At 37.0% G+C, this 18836-nt stretch overlaps 1 protein-coding gene across 3 annotated transcripts in view; it reads left to right on the forward strand.

Moving 5' to 3' along the window:
- Positions 1-18836, forward strand: part of ACTR2 (actin related protein 2) — a 55305-nt gene that overhangs the window by 25983 nt on the left and 10486 nt on the right. For all 3 annotated transcript variants that reach the window (XM_037527501.2, XM_037527503.2, XM_037527502.2), the window contains 5 exons: positions 1982-2092; positions 7627-7842; positions 11101-11173; positions 15527-15663; positions 18678-18827. In XM_037527501.2, coding sequence (XP_037383398.1) covers positions 1982-2092; positions 7627-7842; positions 11101-11173; positions 15527-15663; positions 18678-18827 — 687 coding nt within the window. The remainder of the gene's footprint in view (positions 1-1981; positions 2093-7626; positions 7843-11100; positions 11174-15526; positions 15664-18677; positions 18828-18836) is intronic.

The raw sequence follows: 18836 nt of genomic DNA on the forward strand, positions 1-18836 counted from the left end.
CTGACTGTACCCAGTGCTTGTATAAATAAATAAATAAATCTTAAAAAAAAAAAAAAACTTAATAGCAACTTAAATAAAAAACATTTAAAAAAAAATCACTAGGTTTAAGATTACTATTCAATTTTATCAGCATACCAGTTTGTTGTACATAGTGGAGTCCTATCAACCAGTAGGTTAATAGTTTCCATCCACCTTTGTGTTAGTATTGTCATGTCACAGATAGTACTTTTCTCATTAATTCTAAAAGAAGGTATGGTGCTCAGAACAATGGAACAATCGACATTTACTCAATATTAAATTTCTCTATGTTAAAGTAATTGTAGTATCATACTCTCAAATCCACAGCAAAACTTTTTTTTTTTTTAAATGAACTCTTTTTTTTTTTTATATAGAGGCATGTTTTCTTTATTTATTTGTTTGTTTGTTTGTTTTGTTTATACAAGCACTGGGTACAGTCAGAAGCGCGGGAGGGTGAGAGAATCCACCAGAGCCAGAGCGGGGAGCAGAGCAGGCAGAAGGACCGAAGTACACTGCTGAGGGGAGCAGCAGGCGGCAGGAGAGGTCTGCGCGCCATGCGGGACCCTCCTCCAGTGGCTGGGAAGCAGCCGGGGACGAACCGGCGCTGCAGAGGCTGCGGGCAGCTTCGCAACCCAGCGCTCAACCGCTGCGCCACCGGGGAGGCCCCACAGCAAAACTTTTAATGTTTATTCATCAGTTATTTAATATGTACTTACTAAGTGCCAGATGCTCTTCTGGGAGTGGGATTCATCAGTTGACACAGAAACCATTGCACAGTGTGGCTTAAATTGAATAAAGATTTGTTAAGAAGGAGGGTAGAGACCCTGATTACATTTCCTTTTTATATTGCTCCCTTTCCTACTCTCAGGTTTTTAATAGCCTTTTCCTTGCCATGTCCACTTTTACAAAATAAGACTAAACAGACTGTTATTCATATAAGAATTAAAAACCCTTGGTCTATTTTTAGTGTTACTATAGTTGTTAATCTTCTATCAATTTGTTATGCATAAAATGGAAGTATAATCAGAATCAGTGATATGCCCTCTTTGGAGAAGTACACTATCTGAATATGAAATTATGTTCCTTAGTGTTACTAAATACATTTATCGACATGTAAAAGTCTAAATATCAAAAATACCTAATAAATGTTTATTTTAATAAGATGCTAGCTCCAATGCCTTTTGGTTTTCTCATTTTGAAAAATGAAGTTGCTTAAATGAATTGTGTGCGATGAATGAAAGCCTCCTTTAGAATTTAATTTAGTTCGGGCCTCCCCGGTGGCACAGCGGTTGAGCCCTGGGTTGCGAAGCTGCCCTCAGTCTCTGCAGCGCCGGTTCAATCCCCGGCTGCTTCCCGGCCACCAGAGGAGGGTACCACATGGTGCACAGACCTCTCCTGCCGCCCTTTGCTCCCCTCAGCAGTGTACTTAGGTCTTTCTGCCTGTTCTGCTCCCCGCTCTGGCTCTGGTGAATTCTCTCACCCTCCTGCGCTTCTGACTATACCCAGTGCTTGTATAAATAAATAAAAATAAATCTTTTTTTAAAAAAAGAATTTAATTTAGTTGTGTTCATTTTCTAACATTTCTCTTAAAAATTGTTAGCATTTGTTGAGTGAATTTGTCCAGTCTCAAATACTTCCTGTGTGACCACTGTGTGCTCCAGAGCCTCTTCTAGCCATTAGCTCCAGGGCGAGCTGCTCAACTTAACTCCCTGCTCTTCTGAGTCTTTCCCTAAGTGGGGAGACTTAAATAAGTAGTTAACCAGAAGTAAATATGAACTCTAACAGTCAGTGCCATAAAGGAAATAAAAAGACAAAATAGAAAACATTGGGTAACTACATCGGGTGGTTTGAAAGCACCAGAAGTTTAAAATATTGTATAAATGCAAAGCGGTATTTTTCATATGTTTTAAAATGGGTATGTGTAATATCTTGACACTAACCCACTTTTACTATTCTCTTCCAGTTTGTGAAGTGTGGATATGCAGGCTCTAACTTCCCAGAACACATCTTCCCAGCTTTGGTTGGAAGACCTATTATCAGATCAACCACCAAAGTGGGAAACATTGAAATCAAGGTAATATTTTATTTTCTGATAAATGAGGGTCGAAACTGTGAGGTGTTCTTTGATTTAAGTAGGTTTAAAATATTATTGCCATGACAAGCAAGAGGGAAGGGCAAAATTTATTTTAACTTGCATCAATATCCAAAGGCACAAAAAAAAAAAACTAAAGTTAATTTCATCTGACTTTTTTTTTTAAGTATGGCTTGATGCCACTGTTCTCTGAATGAGGTAAAATACTAAGATTTTTATATTGATATGATATCTGTATTAGTGATAGAGTCCTGTTCATGATATAATCTTTAAAAGGAATTTTATGTCCTTCAATTCCATATATTTGTCATTTTATGTTAGTTGGAAACTGACTTTTCGATGTTCTCATGGCCTGGTTCCTCTACTTTTTAATATAACTAGTCAGGAAAACACAGATGCAAATCTGATTGGTTCCTCTTTTCACTAATAAAATAGTTGATTTCCATAATGTGCAGGAGAAAGCCATGCAAGTTTTTATTTGACCTTGCATTGTTTATCTTACCACAAGGAGAGAAGAGGGCAGGTTGTCATTTCTGTTCACTGTACTTACCATAAGAGACTCAACATTAAGGAGAATACATTTTTCCCTACATTAAAGGGATTGGAAATCATCTGGGACTTATGATACTTCAGGGGAAAAAGCATAAAACAATCAAAAAAGACAGTGGTTAGCAGTTGACTTAAATTCTTCACGTGGCCTCGTTGAATTTAGGGGCTCTCTACTGAATTATTTGTGAACAAACTAGCATTGTTGGTCTGTATACAGTCTTAGGCAAGACTGTTAGGTTTATGAGTCATTCGAAATATGAGATAGGGTGTACCTCTTTGGGACATTTGGTTGAGATATCTAGATAGGTGACAATAGATGGTAGAGATTTGCTACTTGGTAGCTCTCTGCTGTTGAGACTAGAGAATTGAGTTACACAATAAAAATACAAACTAAAATTTAGGTTCTTTGTTAGTTTTTTTGAAGACTTAAGATAATGAATCATCTGGCCTGTTACTTTACAATCAGATGGGACTCTCAATATGAGAGTGCTATTTTTAGGGTCTTTTCTTTGGAAAAATTTCAGGGTTTCTTTATTCTCTTTTTGTGAACTCCTTTCATTCTCATTGAATTCAATCATAAATGAATTTAAAGTTTAGCTAATATTGTTAAGAATAAACTTTTTTAATGAAGTTGAAAGTCATACTTTTTAATCAGTCTCAGGCTTTCAAAGAAAATTGGCTTTTTTATGTACTTTATGGACAGTAATACTTGAGGATTTAAAAAAGATACATCACATAGATCCACTTTCATTCTTCAGCATAGACACAGAAAATTATCTCTTTTCACTCCCACTTTCTTGCTTTTTAAGACCAAGTGATAGAGAGCCTCCCTGGTGGTGCAAAGGGTTAAACACAGCACTTTGAAGCAATCCGCAGCCACTGCAGCACGAGTTCAATCCCCAGCCCGCCAGGGAGCTACCCACATGGCACAGCAGACCTCTCCTGTCTTGCTTGCTGCTCTCCTCAGCAGTGTATTTTCAGTCACTCTGCCTATTCTGTTCCCCACTCTGTCTCTGGTGAATCCTCTCACCCCCTGCACCTCTGGCCTAATCACCCAGACCTCAGTTCTTGTATTTATAAATAAATAAATTGTTACCAAAAAAAGACCAAGAGATAAAAATGAAACTAGTCAATATTCTGTTAAGCTATTTTTGCTAAGGAATTCCCCAATAGCATTTGCTTGTATGGTTTGTTATTCTGTGTTCTGTTGGGTCCGTTCTGTTCAATCTGCTCAGTCTTTTAAGTCTTTCAAGTTAATCTGTTCTTCCAGTAGCAAATAGTAAGAAAGTCTTGTCAAATTTAACTTGATTAAATAGAGCTTGAAAAAACAACTCTAAATTTACCCTGTACCTGTTCAGACCTTTTCTGTTATCATTTATTTTCCTTAACTAAGGCTTTTAAATTCAGTAATGAATTAAAGAAACTCAACTTTTTTGGAATTCCTATGCCTAGTGGATTGACATAATTTTTGTGTGTTGTTAGCTCAAATGTGGTGGTAGACTTTAAAAAAACTGAATATTTAAATTGTTTAACAAGTTAACTTTCATTTAGGAGTAATAACTGTCCATGTTAATTTGGCCCTGATTTATTAACTCCATAAAATATAGTAGTACTGCATCTGACCTCGACCTAATTTGTCTCTTATTGCTTGTATGTTTAAAACTTTCAGTGAGTATTTTATGTAGGCCTTTTCTGACTCTTACTTCTACCTTCTCTCTCTTCACCTTTCTTGACCTGTTGAAGTAGAATAACAAAAAGATGGTAAGTGAGGTTACACACATGCTCTCTGTTTGTTTTCCACTTTTGCTTGATGGGACAGTAGTTGTTGTTTTGTGTCCCTTTAGTGTTGGGGAGGGGGGTAATTCCATATTTTAATTTTAAGTACTTTGATTTTTAACCTTTTTCATTGCTTCAATTTGGTAGCAACTAATTAAGTCCTATACTTTCCTGATTGCATAAATGGACCAAACCAGAACTAATAACTAACATAGTTTTGAATTGTTTCCATGTGTTTCTTTTAGATGAATGTCATAATTAAAATGGAGTGTGGTGTGCATAATAATAGAAGCCAAGTACTTGGTTTTATGTAAAATATGTGTGATCTAGAAGATTGCAGTGAGGTTGTTAAATTCCGATATACTCACTTGTTGACCAGTGTTAAATTGAACATTGCCTTACACAGCCTCTGTATATTTGCATCTAGTATTGTATCTTATGTGTAGTTAATAAACTGATTGAAAATGTAATATGCACATAAGCTGTAGGTATTAAAATGGTAGGAAAAGAGAATGACTAGCTTTCTAAACAATCCTTATTGATTAGCATATTTTATAGCATTTTCAGAGGGTAAAAAGATGACAGTCTTATAAAACTTTTCCATAATAACAGGTTTTCTCCCTAAATAAATATCATTGCATGGAGTCTATTTCTTTTTCATTAGAAGCTTCCTGGGCACATCCCAAACTACTGACTCATTCATTATGTATTTCTGTGATAATCTGAGCACCATATAGATATTTTCAGTTTTGCTTTTAATATTATTTGTAAGCTGCTTTGACAAGGTTGAGTATCAGGCATTTCTAAAGGTATATTTTAAGTAGTAACGGTAACTTTGTAGGGTTTTCATTTGAATAAATAAAAGCTTTTGAATAAAAATTAATAAAAAGAAGTTCCTATATTTATCATAAATAAAAGAATCATACATTTCCCTTAAAATTGTAAGGAGATTAAGAGTGTAGTGTAGAGAACATTATAGGTTTGATTCAATAAATGTTTCTTATGTAATTTCCTTCTAGGAATTTACCTAGGTTTTAAAATTTGTGTTTGCTCTATTTTTTTAGTTTGAGGTGACTTTATTCAAAGTACTTCTTGGCAAATAGAATCTATATACCTGCTTTTCATTAAATATAAATGCCCTTGGAACACCTTTGAAAAGCATCTCAAACATTTACTATAATTTTTCATTCTTTCAGGTAATAGATTTGGGTTTAAGTTCCAGTGAGGGAGGTGGTAAAAATCTAAGGCTTGGTCTGATTGCTTATAACTTGTTTCTGAGGTGTGAGGGCAAGTTACATAATGTTCTTGGCATTTTGGTTTTGGGAAACTGAAATGTGCTAGGGAACGTGTTTTAGGATTTTTTAATTAAATTTGTTCAGAGGAATAGCTAGTATACTCCATGCCAGACTTTTCTTTCAGTTAATTCTTTATACTGTGTACCTCCAATACATGAGACTTTTATTTTGAGTTGAAATTGGATCAGACACATGTAAGCCCCTGTTCTTACGTGGACTAAAAAGAAAATATTTAATGAAATCAGATCAGACTCTTAAGTTCATTGAAATATGGCTGTGAACATATATTAATTATATGAACTATCACTTTGTACAACACAATGAAAGGTATAGTCTAGAGGAAAGTAATAAAATTATGTTCTAAATTGTATTTGTGCATTGCCAAAAGTAATACATAAACTTGCAGATAATGATTTTCTCCTCCTAATATTTTATTAAGAAGTGTTTGGAATAGCAAAGTTGAAAGAATTTTATAGTGCAAACCATGCATCCATCACCTAAATTCTGATATTAATATGTACTATACTGACTTACCGCATATCCTACCCATCCATCTTCTTTTTTGATACATTCAAAATATCTAGTATACTGTTCCCTAAATAATTCACCATATGCATGTCATTAACTGGAATTCATAATTACAGATTTTTGTTTTGCCTTTTTCTGTTAAATAATTCAGAACAATATTAAGTTTGAGTAATATGTTATACTGAAGTAGATTTATAAGAAATTCTTTGTACAGAAGTTTTAGTGAACATTTTAGCATCTGCTTTAACTTTGTTTTCCCTTTTTGTTTTGCTTTCAGTGGATTTCCCAGGAATTTGATTAATTGTTATTTTTTGAAGTTTTATTTGTATGTATGTATGTGTGTATATAAGGTGTCATATGTTAATTTTACTGTTTCCTTTATTTTCCCATAATTTAAACTTCAGGTTGTATAGTAAATACTTATTTCTGATACTAGTTATTTTTTTAATTGATTTCATCAGTACATGTAGAAATGAAGATCAGTTAATACCTTGGCTAGCTGATTTCTAAAATAAAAATTTCAAGTTCTAGGACATTATTAGCCTTATACACACAAAATTTGACTTCTCAAATGTGGGTCGTGCTAAGTATGCTTTCATTGGAGACAACACTTGTGAGTATTCTTTTCATGTGTGATAGTATAGTTTTTCATTATCACACTTTAAGATTGAACATAATGCTCATGAGATACTTTTAAAAAAAGTTATTTTCTTGAGTCATAAGTTTTTTATATCTGCAAATTCTCAGTCTTCAGGTGTGAGATATATAGAAACTTAATTTCAGTTCTAATTCAGGCATATGTAAATAGAAGTTTGTGAAATTTACAAGTGGTGCACAAATGTGTTATTACAGTGTTATAAGGGATCATTTCATTTTTTGTTTCTTTCATTATGCTTTATAGTATTTACACCTATTTTGATTTAGTACAAAGAAATGTGCTGTATGTGTTAAGCATTTTTCTTCAAGTTTTTTCCCCCTGATGTGCTATTTCACATATCACAGGCCTTATTTTTTGAACATTTGAGCAAAAGAAACAGATGAAATCTCATACAAATCCCTCCAAAATATGAAAATGTGGGGTTTATTTGTGCTAATGCTCTTCTTTTGGAAACATGTATTAAAGGTAAGGTCCATTTATTGATTTAAACCACATACATAAAACTTGATTATTCATGGTACAACGTTGCAAATGACTGTTCTTGAAAGAAGAGTTTTAAAACGTGAAATGAAGAACTTTATTTGAAAGTGCCAAAAAGGTTAAAATTAATTATTCCCAAGTTTTCCAAAATATCATGGGAATATAATTTTCTGGAGATATTTTAAGCAAAAAATTGACTGGTCTAAAGCTTTGATATTATAATTTTCTAGGATCTTATGGTTGGTGATGAGGCAAGTGAATTACGCTCGATGTTAGAAGTTAACTACCCTATGGAAAATGGCATTGTACGAAATTGGGATGACATGAAACACCTGTGGGACTATACATTTGGACCAGAGAAACTAAACATAGATACCAGAAATTGTAAAATCTTACTCACAGAACCTCCTATGAATCCAACTAAAAACAGAGAGAAGATTGTAGAGGTAAGATTTTGGAGAGATATTTATATTGGTGTTTCTGTCATGTAACAAAGCAAACAGTCTCACTATACCTTGGTTGTTAAGGATAAAGGGACTAAAATAGTTATTTTCCTCCCAGATCCTATTTATGATTCCCTAACTATATGCTAGTTATTATTTCTAAGTAGATTTATCAGTAAACGAAACAAAATCCTGTTGCCATGGAGCTTACATTCTAACAGAGAAACCAACTGCCCCTCTTCTCCCTCCAGGTAGGTGAGTTAAATAGTTAGAAGACAATAGATTTTAAAGGGGCCGAAAAAGAACAGGTTAGAGGCGATGGGAAGCAGGGAAGGTTGCGTTTATACATGTGGTGATAGGCCTTCATGAGAATGTGATGTTTAAGTAAAGACAGTAAGAGAGCTAGCCAGGGTATATGAAGGATGACCATCCCAGACAAAGGGAATAGAGTGTAAAGATCTTAAGATGGGAACAAACTTGGCATGTTAGAGAGGCAGCAAGGAAGCCAGTGTGGCTCGAGGCTAAAAGTGAAGAGGGGTAGAGCAACAGGAGATGAGGTCAGAAAAATAATATGGTCACATCATCTAAGAGTCTTTGTAAGCTCTTAAAGGGAATTAGATTTTTACCATAAGTGAAATAAAAGGGGAGTAGACATGCTCAGATTTAGACTTTCTGGACAGCTCTGTTGAGGGTAGATCTTACAGAGGCAAGAGAAAAAATAGATTAGTTTAGACACTTTTTCTCAATTAAGCAAAAGATAATGATGGTTAAGATTGGGGTAATAGCAGTGGAAATAATGAGAAGTAGCCAGGTTGTGGGCCTATTTTGAAGAGTGGGCCAAAGAATTTCCTGATGCATTAGTTACAGGTTATGGGGGTTTGGGAGGAGATAGGGATAATGCCAAAGGTTTTGATTTGAGCAGCTGGATGATGGGGTTTCCGTCAACTGAAGTGGGGAAAGACTGTGGTGACTGGGACAGGATTTGGGAGTTCAGTTTTTAGACATGTTAGATTTAGGGTCCTCATCAGATATTAAGGCAAAAATGTCAAGTATATAAATAGGTTAGGTGAAATTCAGGAGAAAAGTCTGGGGCTGGAGATAAAACCTGGGAATCACCAGGATATAAATAATATGGCACAGGACATCCCTAGTGTCTTAGGGGTTAAAGTCTCAGCTAGACCACCACATTGGTCTGAGTGTCCTGAGTTCGATCCCCAAGCAGGGTGCTAACCCACATATGGCACAGCAGACCTCTCCCCTCTTGCCTGCTGCTCCCCTCTGCAATGTATTTCAGTAGATCTGCCTGTTCTGCTCCCCGCTCTGTCTCTGGTGAATACTCCCACCCCCTATATATCTGATCTACCCCCCAGTTCTTCTATGCAAAAATAAATAAAAATCTTACAGTAAAGGAATAATTCTATTTAAAAAGTGGTAGTCTTACATTTAATAAATAAATAAATATGGTACACAAAGAAGTAAGAGTAGATAGTTGTAAGGCCAAGGACCAGGGATATTGCAGAAGTTGACAAAAGGAGATCGAAAAAGCTAACGAAATAAACAGTTACAGAAAGCAAGAAATCTATATTCTTAACAGTTTAAATAAGTAGTTTTTTAAGATTGTCTTTCATTTTGTTATATATGTGGTAGAAACATAAGGTGTGTGTTTTGGTAGTTTTTCAGTTATTACTATTTTGTTTTACTCTGTCACTGTGTTTAGATGTTCGTGGACGTTTTGGAAGGGGTGTAGAAGAGATTAAGTCAGTATTTTAAAATCTGAATTAAGACTCAGTTTTGATATTAAGTATTTTTAAAATTTAAGATCATGGTTTTAGTTACAGAATTCTTACTCTTTTTTGGTTCATATTTTAATATACCTTTTTTCTCTCCTTTCACCACTAAAACAAAGGTGAACTTTGTTGTTTTAGTTCATATTTTACTGTATGTTACACTCCCTAAATGATTTACAACCACTTAATGATAAGTAGTCATTTGTAATGCTGTTTATTTTTAGCCACACATTATAAAATCAGACTGCAGAGATATTTTTTGCATTAAACCAAAAGGTTCCTATACAAGGAAATCTCTTTAGGAAGGTAACAAGATGTCAAAATGAAAACAAGTTTTCTTTCTAATAAAGTGTTAAGGAGATGACATTAGGCCTGGATGCTTCTTTCAAATACTAGTAATTTGGCTGCGACATGAGTGTTTTTTAATCTACAAGAAATGACAAAAATTGGTCTCTCTGCCCTCTAAGATTTTGTTTGCTGTGAATGTTAATTTGGCTATGACTGATAGTGTCCTACCTGAAGCTAATCCAGAAAGTTGTTTTAGTGCTACAAATACTTTTTACTGGTCTTTTTAGTAAAAGCAGACTTTCAGGTTAAATAATGCAAATACTGCAAATAATGCCTCATTCTTCCATTTTCATCCCTGTGGAGGGAGAGTAATGGATGAGGTGGGATAGAATACTGGTTAGAATATCTCGTTGCTTGAGGAGTATGCATTTCAGATTTGTAAATTTTAATTCCATATAGTTCTCATTGTTGTAAAATTTCTAAATTTGTAGATATTTAGAGTGGTAGTCGGTCCAGCCAATCAAGGAGTGTTCATGATAGATGACAGAAAAAATGCTTTAGGATGTTCAGAACTAATCCAAGCAATAAAACATGAAGCACAGTTATGGCCAGGGGAACTCTTCTTCCTTCCAGTGATCCACAACCTAGATTCAAAAGGCAGTCTTAGTAGCTAACCAGTTTTCATATCTGCCAACAATCAGGAATCACCAACATTAATTTTAATGTCTCTCTACTAATTTTTTTTTTTAATTGTTGAAGGTAAAATCACAGTCTGAGCCCAGGTGGTGGAAGAGTGATTAGAGCGTCAGTACCTAATGTAGTTAAGCAGTTTCTATAATTGTCTTTGAATAAGATATTTCCCTTATAAGACATCAGTTAAGAAAGGCTTGTTCACATGCAGAAAGCTTCCCCCCCCCCACTTTAATTATTAACTAAAAACACCCATACATACTACAAGCTTTGTAGCTTGTCTGAAATTCTTGGGGGATACAGTGTATATCCAAAAACCTGTCCCCCAAGTTGAAGCTTTGTGACAGCAGGACTTTAGTAGGGGCAAGAAGAGCGGGAAAGATGTTTGGCCTATTGATTATATTTTAGGCAAATAATCTACTCTATGAAGAAACTGTGTCAATATTTTATAACTTTATAAATACCAATGTATATTTTTTTCTTTCTGTATACTCAGGTAATGTTTGAAACTTACCAGTTTTCTGGCGTCTATGTAGCCATCCAGGCAGTTCTGACTTTGTATGCTCAAGGTAGGTGAAGCTTAACTTTTAGAAACATTAAATTTAAAAAGATTCACTAAGTGTATTTTATGTCCAAATAATTTGATTTTTCAGTGTCATAAAGCTGAAAGTTGTCAAATTATGATATACATTTTTATTTTTTAAACAAAGAAGGAAACTTCAGGTAAAAAGACTTTTTAAGTGGGAGGGTCTCTTCTTTGAGGCTACTTTGAAGTAAAAATTGTTTATGTAGTTGAGAATGAAAATGGAATTTCTCCTCAGAATTGTCTCAAGTTAAAAAAAAAAAACACAGAGGGCGTCCCTGGTGGCGCAAGGCGTTAAGCACAGCACTCTGAAGTTATCCGGAAGCCTCTGCAGCACAAGTTCGATCCCTGGTTGTCCAGGGAGCAACCCACATGGCGCAGCAGACTTCTCCTGACTCACCTGCAGCTCCCCTCAGCAGTGACTTTCAGTCAGTCTGCCTGTTCTGCTCCCCACTCTGTCTCTGGTGAATCCTCTTACCTTCCCGCACCTCTGGCCTGTACCCCAGATCTTGTATGCATAAATAAATAAATCTTTTTTAAAAAGGTATGCAGAGATCAAAAAATATTGGTGTAAGAAGCATGATGGTCATACATAACAGAGAGAGTTCGTTTTTCCTTATTTACATCATTGTCAAATACATAAAAGACAGATTTTTGTGAGTGCCGTACTCACTTTGAGGTGTTTTCTTGGTCCTGCTATTATTTCATTTTTTTTTTTTTTTTAAGATTTATTTATTTATTTATACAAGCACTGGGTACAGTCAGAAACGTGGGAGGGTGAGAGAATTCACCAGAGCCAGAGCAGGGAACAGAGCAGGCAGACAGACGAAATACACTGCTCCTCGAGGGGAGCAGCAGGCGCTGCAGGAGAAGTCTGCTGTGCCATGTGGGACTCTCACCAGTGGCTGGGGATCGAACCGGTACTGCAGAGGCTGCGGGCAGCTTCGCAGCCCAGCGCTCAACCGCTGCGCCACCAGGGGAGTTTCCTTGGTCCTGCTATTATTAACTTTTATTATTAGAGGGAGGCACCCTCTCTATCAGAAATACAATTTGGACAGGTAGAGAGAACTTATGGGGCTGTTAAATATGTGCCTTGGAGTTGTTAGGCACTGGAAATGTAAAGATGCACTCAGGGGATTCCAAGTCTAATAGGGACAAGATAGAGAAACATATTTTGATTCAGTGTGTCAGAGATTTTTGAGGGATGTAGCAACTGGGCTTAGTCCCAGAACTTACTACATAGGCAGGGTCAAAGACATAGTACTTAGAAGACAAACTTTCATATTATCTTGATCCATGTGATTTCACATATGAATTAGTAAAAATCATCTTGAAAAAAGATCTGTTGAGTTGTTATTTTTAACTGTCTTTAGTACTACTTAGAATTAAATTTGGGGGGGAATTAAATTTTTAAAGAAGCTTTATTTGCTCACCAAGTATAACTTGTGCATTGCACACCCTGTTTAAGTGCAAAGGATATAGCAGTGAGTAAGGTAGACATGGTCTCCTTGCTATTAAGGGGATTACAGCTCTGTGAGTAATTTTTCCTTTGAGGGAAGAATCAAAAATCACTCCTTTAAGAAGGAGTGCTTGTCTGCATCTAGGTAATTTTATTTCAATTAAAAATAAACCTCAGAGGGCCTCCCCAGTGGCACAGCAGGTTGAGCGCAGTGCTGTGAAGCTGTCCGCAGTCTCTGCAGCGTGGCTTTGATCCCGGCGGGCCGGCAAGAATCTCACATGGCACGGCAGACCTCTCCTGTCTCACCCACTGCTCCCCTCAGCAGTGTTTTCAGTCGTCTGCCTGTTCTGCTCCCTGCTCTGTCTCTGGTGAATTCTCTCACCCTCCTGCGCCTCTCACCTGTACCCCAGCTCTGTATAAATAAATAAATCTTTAAAAAAAAAAAAAAAAAGGAAAGAAACCTCAGAGATAATTTTAGAAAATACTTTGGGAAAACTGTATTAAACAGTTCAATCTAAGTTTGAAACTTGGGATAATAGTTCCATTTAGGTACTAGAGATGAGTCTATTCTGCTGAAGTGAGTTTTTGTTTGAATTATATTTGAATAAAATTGACCTTAAGAGAGATTTTTCTAGCAGTATTCACAAATTTCTGTCTGATGAATGACACCTTCTTAATTCCCGATATTTAGCTACTTTTGTTTAATTGTTGAATTCTTAAGTTTGAGAAATGATAGTGCAATAATATTAACCACAAGAACTCTAATCTGGGGCCTCCCTGGTGGCGCATGGGGTTAAGCACAGCACTGTGAAGCTATCCACAGCCTCTGCAGCACGAGTTCGATCTCCAACCAGCCAGAGAGGTGACCCACATGGCGCAGCAGACCTCTCCTGTCTCGCTCGCTGCTCCTCTCAGCAGTGTACTTCAGTCAGTCTGCCTGTTCTTTTCCCTACTCTGTCTCTAGTGAATCCTCTCACCCCTAACACCTCTGGCCTGTTCCCCAGTTCTTGTATGCATAAATAAATCTTTTAAAAGAAAAAGAACTCTAATGTGGAGTGAAATTCTCCTTATAAATAAGGTGATTGGTGCTACTAGTTTAAAACATTTTTTTAAAGAAGGAAGAAGCTTTCAGATACATGGAAGGTTTTTGAATTAGAGAAGGCATCCATTTAGGAAGATTTAGGAAGTTATGTTTGACTGCATGTTACAGACAGGATTGACAAGAATAACTGGAATTAAGGAATCTAGGCTTGAGGTTAGAATGGTCAGAGAAGGTTTCACTGAAAAAGTAAGATTTAGATGGGGCCTTAAAAGAATCTGTAGTGGGTGAAGTGAAAGTATAGCTCGTTCGGTGATGAAAGGGTGTGGCACTGGAGATAGGTCAGATATATATATAGGGAAAGGCCAATATGTAAACTGGTGGGAATGATAGAAAATCAAGGGAGGTTCACTAGGAAGTACAGCTTGGAAATTAAAATGTGAATTGCTGCTCTACTTGATATTACTAAGAGTATTTTTCAATTAATGAGGTTATATAGTCCTCTTTTTTTTTTTTTTTTTTTTTTTGGCAGTAGGTCTCGTTTAAAAAAATGCAACATTAAAAGCCAGTATGTATGAGTCTTACGTGGTTTATAGCATCACTTAAGGAAAGACATACCAGCTTCAGAAGGAGAAACTAGGAGTAAATGTATTCGAAGACAAATCATTACAATTAGATACCAGAATGAATGCAAGTTAATGGTTCTAAAAGAAAGGGAGAAAGCCTGTTTAGGGATGGGGAAATGATTAGTAGGGTTTAAGTAAGGTATAGATATTGCGTATTTTGGTTAAAAAAATTTTTTTTCTATTAGAAAATATGAGTTAGAAAGTTTGCTTGCTCAGTTTCCCTGAATGTACTTTGGTGGAAAAGGTGGAAATCTAACTTTTGCAGCCATATATACTTTAACATACATATATACTTTTATTTATTTATTTATTTTTAAAAGATTTATTTATTTATTATTTATACAGGCACTGGGTACAGTCAGAAGCGCGGGAGGGTGAGAGAATTCACCAGAGCCAGAGCAGGGAGCAGAGCAGACAGAGGGACCTAAGTACACTGCTGAGGGGAGCAGCGGGCGGCAGGAGAGGTCTGCGCGCCATGCGGGACCCTCCTCTGGTGGCCGGGGAGCAGCCGGGGATCAAACCGGTGCTGCAGAGGCTGCAGGCAGCTTCGCAACCCAGTGCTCAACCGCTGCGCCACCGGGGAGGCCCCATATATGCTTTTAAATAGCACATATGATAAGGCAAATTCTTTGCTGTTCTTTGACAATAAAGTTTACCTGACATTGACATTCTGGTTTTGGGTGAATAATTGAAATGATCCTGTGGCTGGCCAAAATAAGTTGTTCTCAGATTTCTAGCTGTCTAGTACCATCAGGCATTTCTCCAAAACAGCAGTTTTGAATATATGATATGACAAAAATAATAAAGAGCTAGATTATTTCAGCTGATTTATTAACTTGTGTAATGCTTTTCCAGTGGTTTTTGTAAGTTGTTCATGATGCTACAGAAAGTTTAATGTCAGGTGAACTCTGGGGTCAACATTGAATTGGAAAGAAAAATGAATTGTATTGAGCTTTAAGAACATGTTTAATTTTTTAGTCCTAAGGTTCAGCATCTCTTTCTTCCCGTCTTCTGGGGTTTAGCACATAATTAGCCTCAAAGTCTCACAAGAGATAGGTGAGAGGACTGAGTTTATTAGAAATAAATTGCAGAACGAGCAAATAATAAACCATTCCATTTGAAGTTTCTAGTGTGGCTTTTATACTAATATCTGAAATTTGCTGGTTTTGATTTTTCTGATTTTGCTTTATTTAAAACTTCATGATTCTTATACAGGTTTATTGACTGGAGTAGTGGTGGACTCTGGAGATGGTGTAACTCATATTTGCCCAGTTTATGAAGGCTTTTCTCTCCCTCACCTTACCAGGAGACTGGATATTGCTGGGAGGGATATTACCAGGTATCTCATCAAGGTAAGGATAAGAAAATATCACAGAAATTAGATTTTGTAGTTGGCGTTTACTGACAACACAAAATTGAATATATCATCTCAGGATTCTGTCATTTCTTCTGCACCACCAGAGAAATGGACCAATTAGATTTGCATACATGATTTCCAAGATAATGAAAACACATAATTTCATTAAATAAATATATGTGCTATTCCTGAGAAATAGGTTAGAGAGATGTTTTAAAGATGGAAGAGACCCTAAACTTCCTTTAATAATTTTGGCAGCCTTTTCTGCTATAAAACTTTTCTTTGAGCAGGTATATGTTAATAAGCTATATTCTTGGGCCTCCCTGGTGGCACAGGCGGTTGAGCACTGCACTGTGAAGATGTCTGCAGCCTCTGCAGTGTGTGTTCAATCCTGGCCTGCCAGCGAGAATCCCACATGGTGTGGCAGACCTCTCCTGCCGTGCCCGCTGCTCCCCTCAGCAGTGTACTTCGTCAGTCTGCCTGTTCTGTTCCCTGCTCTGTCTCTGGTGAATCCTCTCACCCTCCCGTGCATCTGGCCTGTACCCTGGTTATTGTATAAATAAATAAATCTTAAAAAAAAAAAAATAACATGGTGAGAGAAAGAACTAACCTGTTGTTTTTTTTAAAAAAAAAAAAAGCTATACTCTTGATTGCATTGCCTTATTTTATCCTTTTGCATAAAATGGAGTGAGAGAATTAATGATAATCAATTTAAAACAGGGCCTAGTGCCAAACTAATTTCTAGTAGTTTTCATGGAATATATCCATTTTTAGTGTTTATGTTGGGGACCAAGACACCTGAGGGTCTTTGGTGCCTCTCTAGATGGGTACAGGCCAGATGTGCAGGAGGGTGAGAGCATTCACCAGAGACAGAGTGCAGAACAGAGCAGGCAGACTGACTGAAATACACTGCTGAGGGAAGCAGTGTGCAAGACAGGAGAGGTCTGCGGTGCCATGTGGGTAGCTCCCTGGCCGGCCAGGATCAAACCCAAACTGCAGAGGCTGCTGACAGCGTCACAGTGCTGTGCTCAACCACCTGCGCCACCAGGGAGGCCCAACAACAGAGTTTATTAGGAAGCAAAAGTACACTGCACAGGAAGGCAGTCTCAGAAAAGCTAGAGAGCTGTACTAAGGCCATCAAAGCAGTAGGGTTTTTTCCTTTCTGGGTGGCAAGGGATCCTTCTCAATTATGCATACCTTTTCATGCTTTTTGCTATGGACTGATTGGAACTACCCCTTGCATACCTGCTAGGTCTCATCTAGTCCTTGAAACAAAGGACAGTCCCAGCTGCAATGTCAGTGCAGAAATGCAGCTGTTCTCTGGGGGAGTGTGAGAGAATTTTCTATCCCTAACATTTACTATTTTAAAGTTTACTTCTGGATTTTTAATTAGTTATAATTTTCTTTAGAAAGTTGCTGAAGAAAGCTTTTAAGGCCACTACTTGGAGTCATGTGTATTTCTTTAATACGAAAAATGTTTAGAATATTGTCTGTATCAGAGTCCTGTAATTAATGTAGTCTGTCCAGGTCTTTGGCTCCCAATCAGAGACAGTGCTGCCCCCCAGAGGACATCAGTGTCTGAGACTTTTTTGGTGGGAATGCTACTGAACATCCCATACTGAACAGGGCCTCTCCCACAAGAAAAAGTTACAGGGTCAAAAATGTCAGTGGTGAAGCTATTGAAAAACAATTCTAGGGTAACAGCTGTGCAATAAATTGGGTTGCATTAAGTCTTCACCTTGACATTGGGTTCTTTTAGTCTCATTTAGAGTAATAGTAAGATTAAGTTAATGAAAATTTTATTTTCATTCTAAGCCAAAATTTATTTTGTTTCTGTCAGAGGGGTTGACTTATCGAACAAATGGTATTTCCCATCTAATATGTGTCAGCATAATATTAGAAACTAGGGGTAGGGCTTCACTGGTGGCGAGCGGTTGAGTGCTGGGTTGCAAAGCTGCCCGCAGCCTCTGCAGCACTGGTTCGATCCCCGGCCGCCGGGTGAGGGTCCCACATGGCTCGCAGACCTCTCCTGCCACCCGCTGCTCCCCTCAGCAGTGTATTTCATCAGTCTGCCTGCTCTGCTCTCTGCTCTAGCTCTGGTGAATTCTCTCACCCTCCCACGCTTCTGACTATACCCAGTGCTTGTATAAATAAATAAATAAAATCTTTTAAAAAAAAAAAAAAAGAAGGAAGCTAGGGGTAGAACTTTTTCTAAGACCTAGGGGTATTTCCTGAATATGGCATTGATTAAGCAAATTGCCAATTATAGGAATTCAGTACTAAAATAATATTAATAGATTTTTAAAAACATAAAATTGACATACAATGTTGTGATATACCATATTATGATGTAATATTTGTATATACTATGAAAAGATCACATGTATCATTACTCAGTTGTAACTTTTTTCCTGCTGTGATGAGAACTTTATTAATAGACTTTGATAATCAACACTATCTAGACATTAATACTCAGGTAGTGCTTCTAAAAATAGCTTGTTTTGTGTGTTTTGTTTTTTTTAGCTTTGTTATTCGTTTATTATTTAGGAACTTAATTCTGTCACTTTCTGTGAAACTGAAATATAAATCCTTTTATGGTAACTAATATCCTCATTTCTTAAATATTCAGTAAGAACTTAGGGTCTTATTTCCATTGCATTTGTTATGATGTGACACATATAATGAGCAATAACTTATGCAGACTTTAACTCATTAAGAGTTATGGTGAGCCCTGGGCTCCGAAGCTGCCCGCAGCCTCTGCAGCACCGGTTCGATCCCCGGCCACCGGCAAGGGTCCCACATGGCAGGCAGACCTCTCCTGCCGCCCGCTGCTCCCCTCAGCAGTGTGTTTCGTCAGTTTGCCAGTTCTGCTCCCCGCTCTGGCTCTGCTGAATTCTCTCACCCTCCCGCACTTCTGACTGTACCCCGGTTCTTGTATAAATAAATAAATAAACCTTAAAAAATAAGTTACGGTGAACTCACTGTTTTTTTTTTTTCCCTTGGTATTAGCTGCTTCTGTTGCGGGGATACGCCTTCAACCATTCTGCTGATTTTGAAACAGTTCGCATGATTAAAGAAAAACTGTGTTATGTTGGTTATAATATTGAGCAAGAGCAGAAACTGGCCTTAGAAACCACAGTATTAGTTGAATCTTACACAGTAAGTATT

This window comes from Talpa occidentalis, unplaced genomic scaffold, assembly GCF_014898055.3.
Source record: "Talpa occidentalis isolate TD23 unplaced genomic scaffold, MPIMG_talOcc4v2.1 talOcc4.5, whole genome shotgun sequence".
Taxonomy (NCBI): Eukaryota; Metazoa; Chordata; class Mammalia; order Eulipotyphla; family Talpidae; genus Talpa; species Talpa occidentalis.